The sequence below is a fragment of the Neodiprion pinetum genome, chromosome 7 (genome assembly GCF_021155775.2).
Source record: "Neodiprion pinetum isolate iyNeoPine1 chromosome 7, iyNeoPine1.2, whole genome shotgun sequence".
Classification (NCBI taxonomy): Eukaryota; Metazoa; Arthropoda; class Insecta; order Hymenoptera; family Diprionidae; genus Neodiprion; species Neodiprion pinetum.
This window is the reverse complement of record NC_060238.1, coordinates 26176339-26201133: the sequence shown is the minus strand read 5'-3', so window position 1 is coordinate 26201133 and position 24795 is coordinate 26176339. Positions and strand designations below refer to the sequence as shown.

General features: G+C 42.8%; 1 protein-coding gene across 3 annotated transcripts; it reads right to left on the bottom strand.

The window, feature by feature from the left end:
- Window positions 1-902: 902 nt before the first annotated feature.
- On the bottom strand, window positions 903-24750 carry Sema1a (semaphorin 1a). Of its 3 annotated transcripts, none has more exons than XM_046634436.2 (10): window positions 23882-24750; window positions 20037-20540; window positions 9810-9906; window positions 9204-9613; window positions 9035-9123; window positions 7948-8089; window positions 7435-7783; window positions 6314-6930; window positions 5983-6193; window positions 903-5880 (listed from the first exon to the last, which is right to left on the bottom strand). In XM_046634436.2, the coding sequence occupies exons 2-10, from the start codon at window positions 20158-20160 to the stop codon at window positions 5607-5609; spliced, it is 2313 nt and encodes a 770-aa protein (XP_046490392.1). In that variant the 5' UTR covers window positions 20161-20540; window positions 23882-24750; the 3' UTR covers window positions 903-5606. The 3 variants fall into 3 exon arrangements, with proteins under 3 accessions (XP_046490392.1, XP_046490394.1, XP_068993940.1); XM_046634438.2 differs by having other exon boundaries at window positions 903-5877; XM_069137839.1 differs by lacking the exon at window positions 23882-24750 and adding an exon at window positions 21904-22198.
- Between the last annotated feature and the right edge of the window lie 45 nt (window positions 24751-24795).

Here is a 24795-nt window from a genome sequence, read left to right as displayed (position 1 = left end):
TATATATATATATATATATATATATATATATATATATATATATATATATATATATATATATATATGTATACGGGCTCATGCTCTTGATTATTACTATTCTTTATTTTATCGTCGTCAGAAATATATGCTATATAATTCTTTTTTAAATCTTCGCTTAATATCGTTTCACTAATTATCATTACACCATACACTATTTTGTTCGTGACGTTATAATTCTTTTTTATCGTTATCGTATTATTAATATCTTTAGTGTTATCGTTAAGGATTAATAATTAATTGTTTAATTAATTGATTATTATTCATCTATTTTTACATGTCAAGGAATTCCGGCTGATCTGCGCTTCCGTCAAAAGTGAGAGAAGAGAAAGAACAGAGTGGAAAGAAAGAGAGAGAGAGAGAAGAGAGAGAGAGAGAGAGAGAAGAGAGAGAGAGATACAGAGATAGAGAGAAATAGCCCGACCGACCGTCAAAAATACCTCCCATTTTATTTATTGTGTCCCAAATTGACAAGGAGTGCGAGTTAAAATTTTCGCATTATACTATTTATATATACATGGAATTAGACACGCGAAAGAAGTTCTCTTTACCATGGTCAGGATTTAGAGGGAATGAAAAGATGATAAAAAAAAAAGAAACCGATACTCCACGAAATGAAAATAAAAAGAAAACACAGTAAAACAAAATAAGCTTTGCCGAAGTTCCCGCAGTCTATTTACTGTCTCGTGTATGCGTTTTAAATATGTGTCTACCTTTTCGCTAACGATAAAATCTAAACGCGGGGTGGGGAGGACGGCGCATGATGAATTATATATGCGATGTATTTTTTATCATACGAAAAGACGCGTTGTCGCTGGGTAATTAATTCGTACTGCAATAAACTAGAGTGACCTGGATCCAATCGAAATGTTGGAGCGAGGTAAGCGTTGAATTTTGAAATTGTTCTTGTTTTTTTTTTCATCTCTTTTCTCGTTTTTCCATATTTTCAATTTCTTCTTTCAAATCTACGCATCTACGATACCTCGGGTACCTACATATATATATAATGTATATGTACATATATGCGTGTATGTATATATTGTATATATATGTTGAAATTTTCATATATGATAGCTATGTATAGTACCTACGCGCTAACTGCCTAGAAAATTCTAAAATATGTACCCGTAGCTTCGACAACGGCGACTATTCACCAATTAACGAATTTTCAAACTACATTTATATGTATATATGTGAAGGTATGTGTTTAAGGTATAATATAAGTATATAGGTATAAATTTAATTTTAATAATTATAGATACCGTTCGACAATCTCGGGCAAATTATTGATACATACTTAATGAATGTAAGTAATATTATACAAGTTTAATACGTATGCGTGAATTGGATTTATGTGTGTTTACACGGGGAAAAGTCTCTCCACTCGCGTGAATAATTTTTTCGAATGCTTTGAGTATACGATGCCTGTTAGTGTACTTCAATCGTTACATATCACTATTGTTATTTTAATTTATCGTTTTCATATTCATTATTATCTACTTAGTAGGTACTAGATTTCATTTTCACGCCATTTCTTTTACCCATACGACCCTCTACTAAGAACCTGTAAAGCTACGACGCCTAAGGTGATGAATTATTAACTCCTACATATCTTGTTAATAATAATAATAATATAATATAAGATCGGATAAATAAAATGTATGTTACGATATACGTTTATATGTATGCCATACACATATATATATATATACGTCAGGTATATAAATGAATATATGCATACATATACATGCGGGTGTGTGTATGTATAATATATACATATATGTATATATACAACTGCATATACATTCCTACCTAGGCTAGACTCCGACGGAAAAATATATTTATAAAAAGTTATAATATTATTATATTATATGTTATATTTTATTAAATATACGTTTCAAGCGTTCTATGTACCGTACTAATCTTCTATTTTTTACCTCTAAGCTTCCGCCGCCACATAAACTGACAACGTCACATACGTTAAGTTGCGTCACGTTACGTTACGTCACGCCTTGCGTTCGGCGATACCTAATCAACGGCTCCCGTGTAATAAATGGAGCTGCGTCTATTGTTATTAGTTATAATAATATATTTTTACTCAATTTTTGTTGGTTTTTTTTTTTTTTTTTTTTTTTTTTACTTTACGTTACTTTACTTTGCTTCATTAATAATAATTAGTTAATTAATATAAATTATAATCGTACGAACCGGCTATGCCTCTTCCATAAATATATTTAAAGACGAATGACGCGTCGTTAAAACACTGCCACTACGTACAAGCATTTGTCAAAACTAATTTAAAGCGATCCCCGCAACTTCGAAGCGTTATGTTTTACTTATATATGGATGTATGTATGTATGTATAAGTATCGTTTACCTCTAGAGTCTAGGTCGGTATACAACTTTTTTCGCGCATCGCTCAAACGACGCGTCATTATTATCATCGTATCATTATAATATAATCAAGTGTCCCCCCCCAACTAGTGTTTTTTTTTTTGTATTTTTTTCTTCAACATGATTATTTAAAATTCCTCAACAAGGTGTATATGTATACCTATACCTACGTATATCGGTAAGTATATGCAATATACCTATATATGTATTTTAATATAATATATACCTCCCTATTCCGATAATATGATTTGTGCTTTTTGCATTATACACGTGAGTTGTTGTTAGTTTTATTATTGCCAAATCTGGCTCTCTTACGTCTTGATGATCGCGGAATGGCTCAACGCATCATTATTCATATTATATTTATCACGATATATTAATCGATTAAATTGATAATTGTTAAATTGATAAATGATAACGATTGGATAACTATATCTTGTATTCTTGTGCGCCTCTAACGATAACCGATAACCATCATCGCAATGACCAGCGGTGCCTAATTATTATAATAGTATAATTAATATCTTTGGTATCTTGCCTGAGTCTTTTATGTAAAAATCACTTGAATATATATTATTATAACACAGCGGGACCAGTCAGCTCTATTATAGAAACTTAAGAAACGGGTTTCCAAATATGAGCTATATGTATAATATGTATACGTACACGCTGATATAAGAAAAAAAAAAAAAAATATAAGTAATAATACAATTGAGTTGAAATCGGAAAAAACCTAATTAATAAGAAGAATAAAAAAATACAAGTATACGTAACGAAAATAAATAAGACGAGAGAATATCAAATGGCAGCGTTTATAAGAATCCCGAAAAACCCGCAGTCTTTCAGCAGTTTAATATACAGTCGTCGGTAAGTAATTGAGTATGATGAGTGGCGCCGGTCACATGGATTCGATTCGTCCGTATAGTTAAAACGGTGTCTAAATACGAACACGACCGTCGTCCACATACATGTAATGTATATGTAGAGTTTGGATTGGCGAGGTTTTTTTCATTAGCTTCTTTTTTTTTTTTGTTGTTTTTCTCTTACAAACAAAAACCTAATTACAGCGAGTATTAACACGATGAAAAATTTGTACTGTCGGTAAATAATAAAAGTTATATTATAAAGTCTGTTATATACTCGCACAAACGCCGCGAGAGAACGACGAACGAATAACGAGAGGCTTGCTCGCTCGCCAAGCCAGCCGATCTTTCACATTCAGTCTTTGCGTTTTGACCTTTGCTTCGGGGAGCCGAAAGGCCTCGGTCTGATTTTGATCAATTAACAACTACTCCAATTTTTGTTTTCTTCCTTTTTCCATTTTTTTTTTCTATTTTTCTTTTTCATCTGTTTCTTGAAAAAAGAATTACGTAAGTATTCCAATACTCCTCGCCTCGTATTCACTCAATTTGCGCCCTGTCGCACCCAACCAGACTCACCTCGAGTTTACATATTCACAGACCGTGCGAAATTTGAACAACCATCACACGTATGTCGTGGAATAAACAGAAGTCGGATACCGAGTCGAAAATTTTCGTCTTGCTTCTCGTTCTTTGAATTCAACGTTTGCCGTTCTCTTCGTCACGGTTCTTTCTAATATAAACGTAAGCCTTACACATGCACGCGATCCCAATATTACAAAATGAAGTAAAATAAGTGTCTTCACATTCCTGTTTCGTTTTTCAACTCTTCTATCGTTCTACGGTTCCCCCTCTATTTTTGATTGATGGTGAAGGAAGTTGAAATATTGAAATTAGATTTGAATTTCGACTCAGAATGAGTGGCTCATATATATATAACGCTTGGTCTGGATTGAACAAGGAAACTCAAAATCGACCGGTAGAGGTGAAACGTCTTTTTATACATTGTACAGAGTCATCCCACGTAAAGTCTCTGAAACCCGTTGATCCATCGCCTAGAAAACATCTCGTCAATATAGAATATTATATATCACATACGCGTTATACTTCTAAACACACCGAAATAAGAAGCACTTTAAGATAGATGTCACGATACACCACCGGGCTAGGGACAGACGAACAGAATTTACTCTTTTTTTTCCCCGCCCCCACTTTGTCTTTTCCCCATGCTCAAATAGTATACGGTCTCACTTTCCACTCAGACGACCGATTGAACTATTCTTTAAATAACAAATCATTGCGCTGTTTGTTCAGTCAGATTTCCAATTAAACAATTTTTCCACTTTTGCTTCATTATGCAATACATTGTGTGTCAGGTACGTACATTATAACTGTGTATGTACATACACAAGTATGCGGCCACTTCGCTCCTCTCTATCTCACGATTGAAAAGACAGGGCGAGTGGTGAGGAAGGGGGGGGGATTGACATGCTCCATGGAAGCAGCTCTCACGCTCCGTCCAACGGTAATTACGCAATTATTATCCATAGTCTTTGGAAATGGATATCGGAGAGAAAAACATCAGGCATTTTTATTGATACAAGCTAAACCCTATTTGATTTGAGGTTACATGCGGAAACATTGGTAACCACCCTCAATGAACATGCTCTCGCGGAGCACTAATAGCGTCCAGTCCATAAGCGCGTTCCTATCCCTATTATTGTTAATAATGTATACATTTCTCGTCGTAGACGAATGAAATTTCCTCAACCCATATCATCGTAATCATATTTCTCCGATAATATCGGAAAATATCATCTTTCACGTGATGCGATCCTCTTTGTATTCTCGTTATACCGCTACGGTTATACCTTGACTTTAATTTCGCCCCACGTGCCAAGGCCTCGAACGCCTTACCAAATCATTTAACGGTCGCTAGGACCTTATTATACGAGTGACGTCGTAAATAACCGACGGAGACTATGATCGGTATATGAAACTGCACGGAGGTGTACGAGGTGGCGGGGGTGGAGGTGTCGACGCACCACCGAGTGGAACGCCACCCGGACCCCCGACGCCACCCATCGGTATCGTGACCAGGGTTGGCGATGGCGAGGAGGAAGGGGGGGAGGGCGAGCTCGACGAGGCGCTCGACGGCGGCGAGGGCGACTCGAGTGCCCTTGGACCAGCGAGTTCCCGCGTTGACTGGCCTCCTCCCGACGCGGCGCGACTTCTACCCGCTGCCCCGGTGTGCCGGTTCCGCGCCGGTCGCCCGAGACTTCGGTGACGGCCCCCTCCTCCCTCCTCGCTCATTTCTCAGAGATAAACCTTCTTCACGCTTCGCGTCGTCGCGAAACCGTCCGTGCGGCGATACGCGTCACCCTGGTGAGACCGGAGCGTTCCGAAGTTATCCCTCGGACCCCGGAACCCGTATCCGTCCGGGAACTGGAAGAGCGTCTCTGCTGGGGTCGGTGGTGGCTTTCGCATCGTTCCTTTCGGCGAATGGAGCTTCGGCGGTTGCGGTACCAGGACTGGTTCCGCGTACGTCACCTCCTCTTGCGGCAAAAGCTTTGGCTCGGGTGCCAACCTACTGAAAAGCGTGATTTTGCGTTAGATATCGTGCAATGTACACGATCGGTGCGGTTCCTTCTACCCCAACTCGGTCGCATCGCATTTCGCAGGCTCGTTATACCTGTTCACGGTTTGCCGCTGCTCGAAGTATTCATACTCCGTATCCGGGTACGGCAGATTGTCATCTTCGTCTTTTCGGCACTTCCTACCGCAAAGATAACCCGCTACGAATCCTACCAGAAGAGCTGCGAGCGCACCAGCAACCACAGCCATAACCAGCGTCTCTACGGAGTATTGAGGCGGTGGAGAATCCGCCGCGGACACCGCTGGACCTGAGGAAAATAGATATCAAACAGGTGTCAAACAACCTAGGCAGCACTCAGATTCTGCATATGAGAAGAAAAATTATCATCGACATCTACGATAATCACCGGACTAATCGCTTCACTAACCCGAATTCTGTTGCTCCTCGTCCTGCATTATGTTGATGATCTCTCCCCCCTGGCTTTCCTTGTTAGGTATCATTGAGTCTTGGGGAAATTTGTTCTGGTTTGCTGATATCGCGCCGACACTCCCAGCGTCCTTGTTCAGGCTCTTACTAGGCGGGCATGAGGCGTGTATACCGCTGGCAACGCTCTGAAGGAACCTGGACGCGTCGGTAGCCGCAGGACCGACGAGAGCGCGACATTTACCCTCGATCTTGTCCCACGCACAGTAGGGATCCTGAAGAGCAACGCACTCGCCGCAGGATAATATCCTGTCGCTGTAGCAGCGGTGCAGCCTCAGCGCCTGAACTTGCCCGTCCGCAATGACTACCAGACGCCCATCCTCAAGCCCATCGCCAGCCTGCGAGGCTCGCACCACTTTTATACCTCGTACAGGAACAGATGCAGGGAATGCCTGGATCTCCTCGATGACAACGGGACTCGCTCGCTGGTGACTGTCCGCCGAGTCAGCGTTCACCGCCTTTATCACTTTCCCGTTGTCCGTTCCGATGAACAATACGTCGTATGTCTTTCCACCTGGCGTTTTTACTTGCGGATCTACCGCTATTTGCGTGAAACGGTAGCTGAAACGAGACGCGAGAGAACAATGAATGACACTTTTGATCGATGGAAAACTGAGGCGGATTTTTTCAACAGGGTGGCCACTCAATCTCCAGCACGGAATTCCCTGACGTTTCCCCGATTTCCAGACAAACATCTTATGATTTTCCCTGACCAATTGTGAAAGTACGAACTGTCACTTGAGCCACACTGTCCCATCTAGCCGATGCGCAAAATCGTTTGTAAGGTAATATTTAGGAATATTCAAAGTTTGAAGTGAACCTTCCGGCAATGGTAAAAAAATTTGTATTCGATCTAATCTATCTGAAGCTTTAAAAAAATTTTAGGACCTATTTGTATGGAAAAAAAAAAAATATATATAGTAAACGATTCCCTGACTTTCCACAGAAAAAGCTCTGACATTTCTCTGACTATTTCAGAATTTTAGAATTCCATGAAATTTCCAGGTTTTTCAGAATTTCCCGATCAGTGGCCACGCTGAATTTTTCGCAAGTCATACAACGCACTGAAAGCTCGTCCTTATAACGATAGGCTGGCCGAAGAAGCTCGGCACGGATTCGTCCATGAGGGAATGGCTCTTGATGAAGTTTAAGGTGAGGTCCGGTAGCGTACGGGAGTCATTTACACACTGGCCAGGCCTCGGGTCTGGTACTTTTGCACTCTGTACCGGGAGCCAGTTCGAATTCAGGGCACTTTGCTCCTTGAAGTTTCCCTCAAAGGTGTCCGCTATGTCTTGCAGCGAAAATGCACAGACTGCTGAACCGCTTATGCTGTTCACTGGCGTCGTGAACGTCCCGTATATAAGCTGTGCCGAGACACCACCGTACTGTCCAGATATCAGTTCCGTCGTCGACTCTGCAGGGATAGAAATGATCGTCGTTAGAAGAAGAGCGGGACAATGTAGATTCCATCAAGCTAAATGAAATTATCGTAAATGAAAGTTAGTTTTGGACATTTTCACAGGATATCCAGACTCAGAACTTTGCCCATTCTGTGACCTAAACGTTCTGTATACTCACGAATCTCGTTGAAATAGAAGGGAAAATCGCCGGTAACGGAGCAGTTGAGCCGTGACTTGAGAAACGAGGTCCACCGATTTCGAAAACGATGTGGCCCTCCACGATCGTACTTGCAGACTCGCGCAACGCGGGAATATACGGCCTGGGAATATGATGAACATAATACATGCAGTGGTAAAAGTGTGCATTCAATATTTCCAAACCCGAATAATAAATTAGTACAATGACTGCCATGGCTTCATTATTGTATGTTTTTCTAGTTTAATATGCATTCAAAGAAACGAAGAAACTGAAGGATTCAATACGAATTTCTTAAGGTGGTGGCGCAGCTTGGACGGTCTAAAGACATACTTATTTTCAAGTTTGTTTAAAGATAATGAAAACTCTTGGAGCAATTTGAGTTTGAGAGCTTTAATATTTATAGTTTCAAGAACATTTCCGAATTTTTTCCGACACAATCTTGAAAACTTGTTTATCGACTCGAGCTCGTAATTAGATTTCTGAATTTCAATCCCGTAACATTGTTATAAAAAATTTTTGAACAACTTGTTGGTGGGAAGATGAAATTTTTCGTTTATAATCGTACATATTTGAAAATAATTTTCTTTCAACAATCGGGCTATGAGCTGGAACTCGAAAAGGTGTTTTTAACTACAAAATTTGTTATATTTGTTACAAGTTGGACAGTGATGTCGGAAGATGCGCCACCGCAAAAGTCCTCGAGTTCGGAGTCGTTCGCTACTTATATGCGCAATGCTACCATTTTTTTATTAATTTGAAAGAAAAAATTCTAAAATTTTCTTGAAACTCGAGATAATAGAGCGCTCAAAGTCAAATTGCTTCAAGTGTTTTCATTTTGTTGAAAAAAACAAAAAACAAAAAAAAAAAAAAAACTTCTAAGAATAGGTACGATTTTAGACCTTCCAAGCTGTAGCACCACCCCTCTCAAACACAAATTGAAGAGACTCGAAGAGATGAAAGATAACACAAGTGTCTGCGGGTGCGGGTGCCCGAATCGTTTGAGAAACGTCGTTATACCCACGAGATCAATAAAAGGGATACTTGTAAACGGTATCGCGACAATTACCTTGCCGCAGTTGATGTACTCAACGGCCGTCTCACGAAAAAAGAAATACACAAAGTCTCCCTGGGTCATAGAGCTGACGAAATTCGGCGCTGAAAAAAAAAGTAAAAAGATTCCGGTATTACGTGATGCAAAAGGCAAGGGAAGGAAAACCAATGCTCGAAAAACCTACCGTTCAGACTCATGGAGTCGTACTGTTCGGTCTGAAGGGGTTCGCGATAAATAATCGGGTCCATCCCCGAAAAGTCGGCGACAGTCCCCGTGTAAAGTTCCCCGTCGACGTATACGAAGGTGCTATTATGCTGGGGGTCGTAGGGACAAACTGCCTGACCGGGTCGCTCCTTTACTACGGTGTAGTTGCCGGGCTGAACCAGGTAATCTCTGCACACCGGCTTGAAGGCGTTCGTCGCACAGACAAGCAGGGTACTGGGTCCCGTCTGGGCGAGAATCCTCACGTAGTTCTGGCACGTCTCCTCATCCTTGCCCTTTACGACGCACATCTTTATGTCCGTATCCGGCGAGTACCACGAAAGACGTTGCTGCTCGGTCAGATCCGTCAGGCTCAAATTGTGAACCAGATTTCTACGGCGTAAATAGAAATCGGAACACGGCTTTTACATCACCCCGATAATTGTTATATCTACGTACGTATCGACTTCAAAATAATTCGAAAAGGATTGCCCAATTTTTTCAGACAATTACCCCAATTATATACATACGGATTGATTCCGCAAGGATCAAGTGATACTCGGATACAGCGTGAGCTTTATTATCTTACCGTCCTCCGACTAGAAGGTAATTCCCGTCCCGTAGAACAAGCCGGAAGTAATCCGTGTGTGTCTCGTTCCCTGTGAACCTGAAGACGTCCTCGGCTCCTGAAAAAAGCAAGCAAGGAAAAATAAATAAGAGATCGATACGATGGAACGTAACAACGTCAATAATCTATCGATCATTATTGTGATCATTGTGTGCGTATGGATATGTGTGTGTGTGCGTGCGTGCGTGCGAAATCGGTGAAGAACTTATCGCACGTAAATGTACTTTTCTTCATATACGGCGAAAAATCTTATTTAACGCATGGCGAACGGTGCACGGAGAGCTGGGAGAAGAGTTTTCATTGCTTATACAAGGTTCGTATGTACACAAAACGAATTTTGAGAGACGGGGATAGCTCTCGCCGCTGTTGCTGCTGCTGCACGGCGTTCCGCACATCTGTTAGCCACTTGTACATAGTTAGTCGGGGCTGCGCGTTAATAAAAGTCACCGAAGATGTATAATACGGACGCAGGGTGTATGATCTGTATGCGGGCGCACGCTTGTAGCGTATATGTATATCCATTCTACGGTGAAATATAATATACGTATGCGGGGGAAATTGAGATTCCCTATAGAAGCAACAATTCGGGATATAATCGATTATACCGCTGCAGTTTTATTTGTTTTCCGGGGCGGGGTTGGAGTTCCGAATTTGACAAGTTCCTAAAGCAGCTAATTCCGAATTGTTTGGTGGCGAAACTTGAAGTAAAGAAATAAAACTTTGAAAAAGCGACCAAGTTTCGAATGGTCGGAAAGCCGACGGCTCGCCGTTCCAAAACGCAAAATTCCGAAAATTCATGTTACGATTGAGCAAAGTTTCGAGAAGTAACTTTCCGATGGAGCAAAATTCCGAGAAATAAAGTTTCGATAGAGTAAAATTCCGACAAATTAAAATATACTCATACAGCGTAGTTTACTCGACGAGTAAAATTGTGTGAGATATCGGAAAATCCAAGAAACGGAATGACGAGGATTCCGCACGTAAAAGTATAAAAAATCCAGAACAAAGAAAGATCAAAGTGCAGGTGAAATTTTACCGAGCCAGAAATTCATGGAACTGAAAATATTGGATCATTCGGAATTTCCATGTTTCAGATATTCAAATTTTCACATTTCCGCACTTGCGAAACTTCGACTTGTCGGAGTTACGCCCTTTCGGAACTTTGAGCGTTGGGTTTCGGCCCAACCGTGACTTTGATGTTTCGTCAAAATTTAATTTCTTTATTTTAAGTTTCGCCATAAAAAAATTCGTAATTTGGCACTTTCGGAACATTTCAAATTAGGAATTTTAACCCCGACCCTGTTTTCCGTTCTTTCTGTCTTTCAAACAGAAAAAAAATATTGCCAAATTTTACCGATAATTTCACGATCAATTCCAACCAAGTATTGCGCGTCACTTTCTTCACATTTTCTCATCTTGAAATCTCTTCGGAATAGTTTATTATAAAGTGCGAACATCGAGATTCGACCCGCGTACCGAGACGCCGACCCGTCGCAATTATTCACTCGAATATACAGACTACACGTACGACGTTTGAACTAAACGTCGGTGGGAATAAACGAGCTTGCGCGATAGATTACCTGTGCGATTTACCTGTTGCCCCGTCGTCGCGAGAGCTTAAATCACACTCGTGGTTGTTGGATGTTACTTTCGTTGTTTGACACGTGTAAGCGCGCATCTTACCGCAGTGTTGACGTAAGGCGTGACTCGCAAACTAGATATATTATAATCGAAGAAGCGCGGATTCGCACGAATCGAATGCTACGTGTATACCAGGGTACTTAATATTTCAGCTTTACTTTAAAGTACCGTTCGAAAAATTTGTGACAAATACTGAAAAAAGAAACAGTCATCAAACCCGGAGGAGATAGGAAAATATTTAGAGCTCGCCACCAGTTATTGTAATATTTTTCATTTATTTTTACATGCCCACCTTGCGAACTTGTATATTAGTTTATTTGTTTCGCACGATGGTCCAATCAATCGTTCACCAATCAACAGCAAACCGCAGCTAACAATTCCGCGATTAGCTGATTTTTATGAACAATGATTAATTGAACCGCGATACGATAAAAATGAACAAATATACATTAATTTTTTTTGTCAGTATAATAAAAAATCAAAATAAAACCTAAACAATGAACTACCTCAACGCGTAACAGTCATATTACACCTATCAATATGCAATCGCAGCGTGCTCAGGAGGCTCTTTCCGCAAGTGTATATAATAAGATCGTGTTATCCGAATGGCGGTTATACGGTGGATGATCGGCATTGTGTACCGCAGGTGCGCGGGTGATACGAGATATAGGTATAAATACGCGCAAGACTAGGTCGAAGCGATTCGGTAACGCTGCAGCATTGAGGGACCGGCGTGGTAGCCGAGGGGGGAGGGGATCACCCTGGTCCTCCTCCTCCCCCTCCTCGTCTTCGTCTTCCTCTCGCGCCTCCGTGTAATTACAGGTCTACGGGTCGAACCGTCCTCACATAACACGGGGTTGGCTCGCCGTCCCGTGCAGCAGCAGTCCTCGGTCAGGGTGGACCTAGGTATCAGCAACGTCGGGGGCGGCGAGGCTCGGGGGGATCAATAACACGCCGCTATCTACCAATGCCATTGTCGTTTATGCAGGTATACGTAGAGCGTCGCGTGCGCTCTCCTCTCCCAGCTGTATTAACGAATCATCCGCCGTTGCTGTGCAGCTGCCGGCGAGCCTTGTCTGTCCGATTCTCGACGATGATGCGAGAGAAACGTCGTTGAGACGCACGGCGATAAAACGCGTCGTTTGTCTCAATTCTTGTGCATCGTTAACGAGACTATAATATCCGGCGATAATAATCGATACGCCTATAGATCGTGCGTGGAAAGAGTGTACGTACATTGTACGATATATTTACGTGTATTAGTATTATATCAACGCACGTATTCGGGTGATAGGGATGAGAAAAGGACGTGCGTGTGTCAGAGATCGCAGCACCGGTTCACGCACCTGGACAGGTGTACATGCGTGCATGCGTCGCGGGAAAAAGAGCAAGTGAAACATGACGTATGTTATTGTATGCTCTTGTACCTACTCTCTTTCACCGAAGAATAAGAGAATCGGGTATAACAAATGATTCTGCTAGACCCGCGTTGAAGATGGCTACTAATTGTAAGCTAAAAAATTAATCGAACACGACTCGATCGGATCGGTAAAAATTAATCGATCGATCCGTTGTTTCGTATTTTTTCGAAACGGTGCATACGAAACGAACATTACGTAAATTTCAGCACGTAGTCTTATAACGGGGGAAATTTTTCTTTATAACTTATGGCTGCATTCAAAATATTTTTCAATTTCAGTTGAAAATATTCATTTATATATTCCACTTATTGCATCGAACAGGTATCTCGTTGTCAGTAAGTGAGACGACAACGATAATCGATACTTTAATCACATAAATTGATCGTGAGGAAAAATAATGGATTATTTTTCGTAATTCTTAATTCCCGTACACCCACAATCGCACGATAGCCGCCTAATCCCTGTCCAGCAACTAAAACCCCGTATAAGTGAATTTGCTAGCTACACGCGTACGCATGTATATGTTTGCGGAATAGACATTTCTCCGTCGGGGGATCAAAGCGCGCGCAGAGTGTACCGACATCGACGCCTACGGAATCCGCAAGCTGCTCGATGCAGCGGCAGAGGCACGGTACGAAATCGTGCAATTCCGCAGTGCCGTAGTAACGAGAATAGCGGGCGGGTGAGGAGCGACCCCCGTGTGTGCAATTGCGTATGCGATGCGCATCCTCCCCGCATGGCACGTACCACGCGCGGCTGGGGAATTCGTCGCTGACAATTAGCGGCGCATAATCTGACAGGGGACGCGGTTCCCTTCCATTCCGGCACTTGTCCGACGCCCCCTTAATCCTGCGGGCAGAAATTCGCAGAGGTATACCGCGCGTACTCCGAAACCCCGTGTTTCTACCATTTGCATCTGTGGGGTGGATTGGATTATACTATACACGTATGCAGGTTGCGTGCACTTCAAACCGCACGGCAAGATTTACTTATTTTATTGTATTACCGTCGCGGCGCTTCGCGCGAAACGTCTTTTCAACCCTTGGACTATTCTTGCCACCTATTTTATATACATTTTTCGTATATTTAGACAATTTTGGAAACATATTTCTTTGCGAATATTTTGCTATTTCCGACGGTATACTCGTAGGTTTTCAATACTCGAGAGTAATTGATGCGATTTAATGTAAATTATTATTGTTGGTAGCAAGTTGATTGAAGGAAATCGTGAAAATTGAAAGAATAATTCATTTACGAAAAAGTTACCCCTCTACATGCATGCACGTTTTACATAAATTATAAGCTTTTAGGGTCGTTGATTACGAATCTGAGATCAGATTTGAAAAATTCAAGATTACGAATACAATCAGCGACCCCGAAAAACCCTGCATAGAGTTTTTTGACCGTATTCGATAAAATTACAAATTTTCGTCCACCATATTGGATCCACCATCTCAAATTTTCATAATCTGATTTCAGATTCGCAATCAGTGATCTTAAAAACCGTTGAATACTACCTTGTTATAAACTCCAACTCAGCATCCGGTAAACGGTTAAATTGATAAGAAAATTCTGACAAACATGATATCTCTCACGCCGCCGTAAGGATCAACCGGCATCTGGTATATTATTGTAATTATGATTCTTCAAATTCTAAATATATACTGTACAACAAAGCGTAAAGACGGGTGGCGAAAAAATTTGGTAGAGAGAGAATCTCGTTTCGCGTTTTCAGCACATATTGAATTCCTCTAAGGTGGAGGACGACGCCGTGTGGGTTCACGTATTTCCTTATATATATGCACACGCTTCCGAGGATAATAGAAATGGAAAAAAGCTAGGCCAGTATGAGAGAGAAAAAAATCCTCGGCATTAGATTGCCCCTACAGGATATCTAATATTGCGCGGAAAGGGGCTAAAAAAAATGTCAATATATTTCGTTGAATATGGAACCGCTCTGCGTGAAAGTTGAAGTGTAATAAATGGAGCGCGGTAATTATCTGAAATTAAAATGATCCAAACCGCATCCATCGCTGCGACTATGGGAAGAAACCAGAGTTATAAGCAATCCAATCCAATGACGAATCAATTCCGCGAAAATTATTACGAATATATGCTGATTTTTTTACTCTCGATACCGGCGACAATTTTTGTCAGCGACGATATACCTGATTTGAATATTTACTAATTTTTTCGCAAGTTTTTAATTATTTCATGTCGGTATGGAAGTTTTTTTTTTCTTTTCTCTATATCCCGATCCAAACAGATCACGGAATCAGGAACATAATGTGCTTCTGCAACCTGTTTAGATCGAGGCATATAAAAAATCAAGAGAAAAAACAATTTCGACATGTGAAAACTAGAAAATTGCGAAAAAAAAAAAAAAAATAGTAAACATTCAGATCCCATTATCGTGCGTTGTTCAAAAAATCACACTTTAAATCATAGAGTCGGTGTGAATTTCCCAACATTTTCAAACACGGTGTTTTCCTAATTTATTTTGCACTTTTGTGTAAATTTTACCATTGGCTGAAAAAAACGTAAGAAAAAAATTTCCGAGACCCTTTTGGGTTGGTAAGAACATGATGCTAAAAAATCATAAAAATCGAAAGGGGATGAGATACATGAGTTGCTGATTGGACGTGGAATGCCCCGTATATTATAGACGATTCAGGCGTATACGTGGGGACGTAGTAGGTACATACGTATAAGTTACGTGTACAATTCTACACGTACAACCGTAGTTTTCCGTCGACAAATCGCGCGTGCGACGCGCTCCTCCAAAGTATAAGGTACCCCGCTTCCGTTGTGCGCTGCTGCATAGGTATAAGTTATATCACCCCCGACTTCCTTCCACCTGATGTAAACGTAAAATATGTAAATACGAGGAACGACAGGTGCAGCGTATTCATCTCTCCGGATAAGGGCTCTGCGAGCTGTGTGCGCGTATCGTTGTGAATTTAAAACGGGACGATGAAGAGAAAAAAAAAGGTATATTTCGTAATTTACTTGCATCCCTGCACATCAGCGCGCGGGTAATTAGCGTGGATGTAAATAAATTATTCGCAGGGTACGTGGATTATTAATAATCCTCTAACGGAGAAATAAAATAAAAATACTACTTTGCTAGTCCGATATGCGGTAATAGTGGACGTGTTATTACTGTACAGGCAGACTGCATAACGAAATACTTGGGTTTATACAATGTCATTGTCGTGACACGCGGTCGTAATTGCATTTAGAATTACGTTATCCGTTTTATTGCCGACGATACATACGCAATGCGTGTACATGTACGGCGGTTCGGCAGAAAAATGCGAAAGAGCAAAACATCGACGGGACGAAATTCGAAACGTCAAATTGCCGATATTTAAAAACGTAGAAGGACCACAAGTACGAAAAGTTTGTCTTGTAGGAAACTAAAAATAGAGAACACAAAAGTGTGTAAATAATTGTTGTACCGGGTGTGTTGTCGCGAATCCCAATTTCGGTGCACCGATCATCGGTTACTTTAAAATCGGTATCTCGAAAACTTGAGCTTTTCGATCAGTCTTTCGGTATTCTGACCCCCCAGGGCAGCATACAATGTATACATATATATTATATACCTATTCCCGGTAACGTCGCGGGCGGCGCGAGGAAATTTGACTTTCAGATTGCAGGGAGGTTCGGGGATCGGATCGCATCGGCCTAGGTTGGTTACACGACGAACGTCGAGTGAGCTGCGAGAGTAGTCGGTGCTGATTCAACGCGGCTGCACGTCCAAGGTATACGTATGTAGGGGTTGGTTGCACTCGCGCGGGTCGTTAGAGCTCCTAATGAGCCGGCGTCGTCCCTCCGTTACACTGCGTCCTTCCTTCCTTCCTCGACCAACGACCGACGTCCATCTTCTTCGTAAGAACGCCGCTGCGGCGGACCATTCGCGGATAATACGCGTCGTAAAACTCTGCATAGATTATTATCGTCATCGTCGTCGTTTTCGTCGTCGTTCCAAGCGCACAGCAAAGATAAAAACGTAACAACATCTCCTATTTGTGGAACCCAAAATATTTTCACACGCGACATTGAACAATGTATAAATTATAATGCGGACGAGAATCGACGATGTTGCATCAACATCGTATAGAGCACAATTGCGGTCAAAGTCCTGCTGCGATAATAAATAGAATATCCTCAGCGCGGCAGTGTGCAACTTTGGAAAGACGAGAATACTGAGGAAACTGAGGGTAAGCTTACGCGCAGCGTCAAATACGTTGCACAAGATCGAGGATAGAATTCGAGACTGAAGTTAGTAACGTTAATGTATCGAAAGGTTGAAACAAAAATTACCATTTTTGCCTGAAGAAGTTGAATTCACAAAGTCTGAGTTTGTCGACATTGTTATTTTAACGGTACACTAAATTTCAAGTAATCATAAAGTTCCAACACATCAAATTTTATCCAATGATGCATCGTTACATTAACGTTGCAAACTTCATCCTCGTGGTTTAATCTTTGCATATTAATATGCGAAATTATACATCAGACGAAAGTTAATGCATGATAAAATTCGTAAAATTTGAAAACATCTGCCGAAGAATGGTCAACCTGTACCGGTTCAGACACAAACATACGAGTATATTATGGGTATGTATACGCGTTGTACGTTAAGAGCGGTGAAAGAACGGTGCAAAAGAGCGTCCATCGAGCCCGAAGGGCCGTGCCACGTGCTCATTGACGATAGCCTCCTCGAGGTGACCGAATGTACGAGTGACGTCTCCGCCTCCGCCTCCGCCTCCGCCTCCGCCTCCACCTACTCCTGCCACCCCTGCCGCAGCTGTGCACGCAATTGTATGTACAGGCATGGCGTGTACCACATACGCGTGCACATTATCATACGTACAACGTAATGCACAAAGATACGCGGGAACGGTAAGAAGAGTTATTAAAGGGGTGCGGTATAACCTGAAAGTCTGACGTCGGGGATGAGTAAAGGTGGTATAACCTGCGATGTCGTTATTCAATCGAGGCTGAAATTGTAAAATCGTTGTTTCACAACTTCAGGAATATCTGGAAATTGAGTTGAATCATAAAACGTATTCATATTTTAATAATTCGACTACGTACTTCAAGGTCGGTGGAAAGAAAAACTTGGAAAATACTGATCCCCCCCCCCCCCCCCCCCTTCCCAATGTTTCGTCGTTACGTCAACGTTACCAACTTCAGCCTCGTGTTATTCACGCGTTCGCCGCGTCTGTGTGCGTATTATAAAATACCGCAAAAGTAGGCACGATTCGTCGATCATCGAAACTGCAAAGAGAGCCGCCGTCCCCCCCTTCGCCACTGGCGAGCGATTGGACCCCGAAAATTTCACCCTGCATTGTATCACCCCCGGGAGTCTTGGTGGTGGTCCTGCGACGATCGCGAGTTAGTTCTCCTCTCTCTGTATGGTATTGATCGAACCTCGGGGGCAGGACCACGTGGTGGTGGTGGTGGTGTTCGGGTCTTCTCGGCGGATGTCGACCACCCTCGTGCTTATAGTTTCGCGTCGCGGGGGGTCGCGAAGCCCCCCCCCCCCCGCCACGTCCTCGTTCAACCCCGTCCCGTCCCTTCGTTCGTTCGTTCGCCGCCCTGCATGCCCACCGACTTATCGAGAGATGGCGTCACGTGGGGAACGAAAAGGAATGCCCCGTATATAAGTATGAGATAAAGCAACGCGAGAAGAACCGATAGAAAGTGAAGGAGGAAGAGGAGCGGGAAGAGGAAACGAGAAAGTTTAAAAATGCGTGTTACGCACCTTCGAAATTAGGTTTCGCGACTTTTGTATTCCGTTCAGCGATTTGGACCCCGAACGAACGGAGAACGTTACACACGTCCTGCGACCCGCGGCAACTTTGTCTATCGCCATGCCATGCGCTCTGAGCCGCTGAACAGTCTTATACTCGACGGAATTAGTTTGGCTTAATTTTGTCCGTAGTGTCGGGAAGCGTGATGACATTCTTCTTAGCTACTTTTTCTTCGCTCCTTCCTAATTTTTTTTCACTCTTTATTGTCTTTTCTTAACAATCTTCACAGTGTCTTAATATATATCCGTCCATCGCTTTATCGGCGGCGTTCTCGCCGTGCGGGCGTAATAATAAACCGTTCGACTCTATTCTCTGCTATGTAACAATTTTCCCTTTCTCTCGCTGCGGTATAATTTTAGAATATCGATTATCCTGCATCCGCAATTAATCACGTTTGTCGCAACAGGAAATTAGAGAAGCATCGTATGCCTTGAACTTGTTGGGAAAGTAAAACCGTGCAGGCGGATGCGAGTGCGTAAGAGTTGAAAAGAAATTTCCTGGCAGAGTACAAGTTCATGCAAAGAGATGCGCGATATTGTACCGGTGACGCGACGTACGATATTTCTTGACAAACATCGTGCGAATATTTTGCGAATGTAACTGTCGCAAATACTTCATATTTTGCTTATAAAAATTGTGAAAATGATATTAAATAAGCCGCAAAAAAAAAAAAAAAAAAAAAAAAAAACATTGAACAATCAAACGAACAATCGGCTTATTTCGGATCAGCTCGGCAATTTCCGGAACAGGTTGCAAACGGCGCTGATGCGTGCGTGCGACTTGCACGGTGTACCTACCACCCGTCACTCAATAAACAGTCAATTTTTAGCCATGTATAAATGGTGCCAGATTTAAAAACGTATATTCGCATTGATGACAAATATTTGCAATCTGCATTCGCGTCGTGGATACCTAAAGGAATTTAAATTCGTTACGTCGCTAATATTAATATGCATACACACGAGCGCTGTTCGGAGGAAAATTTGTACAAAATTTTAACAAACCAAAGTAGATCCGTATTAACATCGCAAACATTTCTTTCTACAGTTTCCCTCTGATTGTATAATAAGATGCAAACCATAGGGTGCGTTTTCGTTGGTTTCATGCAAGAAAGAAAAATCAATTATTGAAGCGTGACTCGGAATTTCTGTGCACGGTGCTACGCTACGTGACATGATTATACGCTACGACTGTATATGTGTGCAATAATATCGTTCTTCGGTGCGCGAAGTTTGCGAAAATTGTAAAAGTAAGTAAGCAAATAAGTAGGCGAACAAGATCGTTCGTCGAATGTGACTCACCAAGCTGGACGTACATCTTAGGCCTGACGTTTTCCTGCCAGGCGGCAAGCGAGAGGCCGGGCATCGCTACCGCGAGTACCACGGCCAGATGTAGGGCGACGTTCGCAGGGCTGCACGTCGTCATCGTTCTGCTCGTTGGTAATCGTGGAGGATACCCGGATACTTGATGTTTGCTCGGTGTCGCGCTTTGGCGATTAGAAGCGTAAACACGGAGCAAAATGCGAATCCGTCGCGTGCAAGGTGGGGGGTGGGGGGAGGGGAACGGTCGCACACACCTCGGCGTCACTGCACACTGTTATCACTCTGCACTTGTTCGCGTAGGGGTTAGAATCGGCACGCACTCGCGGAATATCGCGGCAGAAGGATCGTCCGAGACCCGGACATGCTGATCCTGACGACGCACGGCGCGGTTTCCGTCCCCAGCACCGTATCGCCGATCCTCGATCGCCGATTACTGACGACTAACGACAAAGAGCCAGACGCCGCTGCCGCAGTCTCGTCGACCTGGAATCACATGCAGAACGAAAAACGTCACGAGATGTTGCGCTGGATTTATTTGTTTATTTCATTATTTTTTTCATCAAGGGCGGAAGAGGGGGAGGGGGGGCACCTTTGATCTACCAATGAAAAGACGCTGGACTAGATCTCAATTTCCATTTATCCTCATTGGCCGCGTACCGATAAGCGTCACTGACGCAGCAAAGTACGTTAGATACGATTAAGCCGCACCTATCGTGTGTGCTTGTTTATGTATACTAGGATGGTTCGTTTGTCAAGGTTTGTTTGTTTTTTTAGATTGCCGCTCGAAAAGTACGTGATAAATACTGAAACAAAAAATTATCATAAAACAAAATAATCATAAAACCTGACGAAGGTAGGAAAATATTTAGAAATCACTACCAATTATTGTAATATTTTTCATCTACATATTTTTATGGGTACACCTTATGGGCTTATATGGACATTAGATTATTATTTGTTTATTTGTACCGTGATCCAATTAATCGTTCACCAATCAACAGCAAGGTGTGCCTGACGATTCCGCGGTTGGCTGTTCTCGTCCTTTATCGGACAGATTATTAATCGGAGACATTTGGATGTCAGTTTTTGCTACCGAAATAGTAGTATCGCATCGCCTTAATGTCCCTGTTTCGATTTCGGTACTGACATTTATGAACAATGAATAATTGGACCACAATAGTGGTCGTTTTCGTATATATATATATATATATATATATATATATATATATATATAAGTCCGTGGGGTGTACACGTAAAAATAAAAAAAAATATAACAATAATTGGTAGCGACCCAGAATATTTTTCTACCTCCTCCAGGTTTTACGATAACTTTTTTGGTCAGTATTTATCAAAAATTTTTCGAGTGGCAGCTTAAAAAAAAAGTTATAAAATGAACTACCCTAACGCGAACCAACTTTCTTCACATTTCCTGGACGGGGTCACACCGCGGATTCATGAGGTTCAAGTTAGCAACGTTATCGTAACGAAACATCGGGAAAAACATCACTATTTTCTTATTTTTACAACGATCTTGAAGAGAGTGAGATCAGAAAACACGAATATGTTTTGTTTTATTATGTTTTACTGAATTTCAAACAATGCGCAAATCGCAAACTAACAATTTCTCCTCATTGCAGGATGAATCGTGACGATAACGTTGCCAACTAACTCCAACATGATACGGATTCGGTCTCAAGCTATTTTACGCTTATTGCTAGACACGCGATTCGCACAATACACGAGCAGTCCGATGCATAACGCTGCACTTCGTTCTACAGTAGGACCTCGTTTGTCCAAGGCTAATACGGGGAGATGATAACTCGAATAATACGGAAAACGTACGTACAATCCAAGCAATCACGATGTTCTACCCTTGATCCCAGAATCGGAGCTGTCGCGTTTGTATAAACTCGCAACAAAACTTTTGCAAGCTCGCGCGTGTTCAAACAAAGTAGCGCCACAAGACTATTTGGTACACATAGGTGTACGACATAGACATAACGAATTATTCCATTTTATCCAATGTTCTCCGTATTATCCAAACAAGATATGCACTGGTCAATGCGGAACATCGGCTGTAATCGAAGGTTGGATAAGCGAGGTTTCTACTCTACTTGCGGTAATACGAAACGAACTGTCGTCGTCGTCCCGGTGCCACAACGACGACGACGACTGCCGAGGGTAAGAGTCACGCGCAAAGTAATTAATCGTATCACCGCGATACCGTACGTGCATACATACATATAGACACCGGCGACATAGTGACGGCAAACAAGCATCGGTAGTCAACAGTTTCTTACTGTCAAGAGGATAATAAACGCGATTAACCTCTCGGGGTAAAACTCAACATCGTCTCTTCGCCGAGTGTGCGCGTGCCATGGTGAATTCGCGTTACGTTACATGCGTGCATATATACTATATACATATACACTACTATATATATATATATATACACACACACATATACCGCAGCAACGAAGAACGCGAGAGGAGAAGGAGAGCCTGCCTGCATGCGTAGTAGACACCTATATTCGATATGCTGGAGCGAGAGGGAGGAGAAGCAGAAACTGGCGCAGCTGGTCGAGGAGGAGCGAATCGACTCGTCGTCCTCCTCGTTGCGAATCACGTGAATCTTGCGAATCTTTGTACTTAACTCACGCCGAGTTCATCGAACGCTCGCTCATTATTCGCCTCTCCACGACACGTACGGACTTATCCCCGCGCGTTAAACAAATTTGTCATTTGTACCCGTCGTAACAAGATCGCGTACATATACGTATTATGCATGTACGTAGTAGGTATAATGCACGAGTTTACGTAACTGCATTAATTCTCAGCCCTCCAGGCGCCTGCAGCACTCTCTCTTTTCTCTCTCTCTCTCTCTCTCCCTTCTTTTGTTACATCCTTTTCCAACTTTAGTTTTAATTTTGTTACATATTGATTTTATTTTCATTTTATGTTCATACGTATTTTCTACATACCGCCTGAGGGGACTTGTCCCAGGGCGAATAAACGCTTCTTTCTTTCTCTCTCTCTCTCTCTCTCTCTTTCTTTTTTGCTCTATCTCTCGCGGTCTCTTGGCAAAATCGATGCGGGTATTTCACGGAGAGAAAAATTGTACATATACGACGAGAAAGAGACTATACGTGCCAACAAAGGCTACATAGAAGGTACAAGGTACAAGGCATGAGGTAGGTAGGTTGCCGGAAGACCGGAGGATCTCAGTATTCTCAGTTCTCTTCATGCTCCGCCGTTTATTATCTATCTCTCGCTTCCTCTCGGCGACGATGATCCTTTCCTCTCCCCATCTCTACATCTCCCTCTACACGTCTCCCGCTTCCTCTCCTCACGCGCATAGGCACAAAGAAAAAATTAAGTACCACCGCCTGCATAACGACGTCGCGGTGCGTTAAGCGCGGTCAGAATGTGACCCGCATAGATTCGCGGCTCTAACGACATCGCATTGCATCGCATCGATGCTCCCCGTTCCTCGGGTCAATGTTTCGTTCTCTCTGTCGCGACTCGCGATTCGCCCGTTTCAACATGCAGACGACCACGACCCCGATACCGCGACTACTTGCATACGTATCATTCGATTTTCACGGAGAGACCTACGGCGATAATATGAGGGAAAGAGGAGAGGGGCGGGGAGGGGAGGGGGAAGAAAGAGTATCGCGTTTGAATAAGATAACCAGACGCGGAGTAGACGAAAGCGAGAGAAAGGAGGAGAAAGGAGGAGAAAGGAGGAGAGACGGCATAGCGGCATGGGTACACATATAGATGTAGGCGGAGGTTTGAAAAAGGGAAACAGTATCCAGACTTACCGCAATGCAGCAGAGATATCCAAGGGTCCTAACAAAAACATCCAAGGGCGAGCCACTCTTTCCGTCGTTCTTTTCTTTCTTCCGTTCTTTCTCTCGCTCCTCCCTCTCTCTTTCTCTCACTCTCCCTTATTCACAGCGTGCAGCGCCGTGCACGAATGACGAAGACCTTCTGTTCTCTTCGACGAAAAATTCCAAGACGTGAATCACATCGTGTCGTAGTAAACCGGGGGTTGGGAAGAAAACCGCGACCCGACGACGACGAAGACAAGGGGGTCAGGCGGGGAGGGGGTGGCGGAGAGGCAAGAAAAGGGAGGCAGGGCGAGGAGGGGACGGGGGTCGCCGGAATGGTCGACGAACCGTGGTGGGTCGGTAGGGGGTGAGGGGCTGCCGCTGCTGTCACGAGAGGAACGGCATGACCAATAAACGAGTATATCGCTTTAGCCCCCGGGTCTCTGACCACCTTTACGCACCACTTATATTTTCACCCCGAGTTAGTAACAACGATACTGGAATCACCTTCTCACTATTCACGATTCGAAATTCCCACTCCTCCGTTGCTTATCGTTCACTATTTAATTACAAAATAAATACCACGGTCGAGGAGATAGACGGAACGGAGGAACTTTTCAGACGACGCGAGAAGGGCTGCCGACCAAATCGATGCGTGATGTTACATTTCCCAGCTGTCTTTTTTGATTCTGCGGATGTGCCTCGGGGCCCGCGCTATCTAACGGACGTAGGGCGAAAGCCCTTAAAAGTTGATTCTGCGCATCGCCGCTATACCCTCGGCGCTTCGTGCACACCGAACGTGCCGCCATCTTGCCGGGAAGTAGTGAACTAGCTTTGCCGCAGGGCGCCAATATTCAAATCTGTAACAAGAAAATTTGGACGATTTTAGATAATTGTACCAAGTG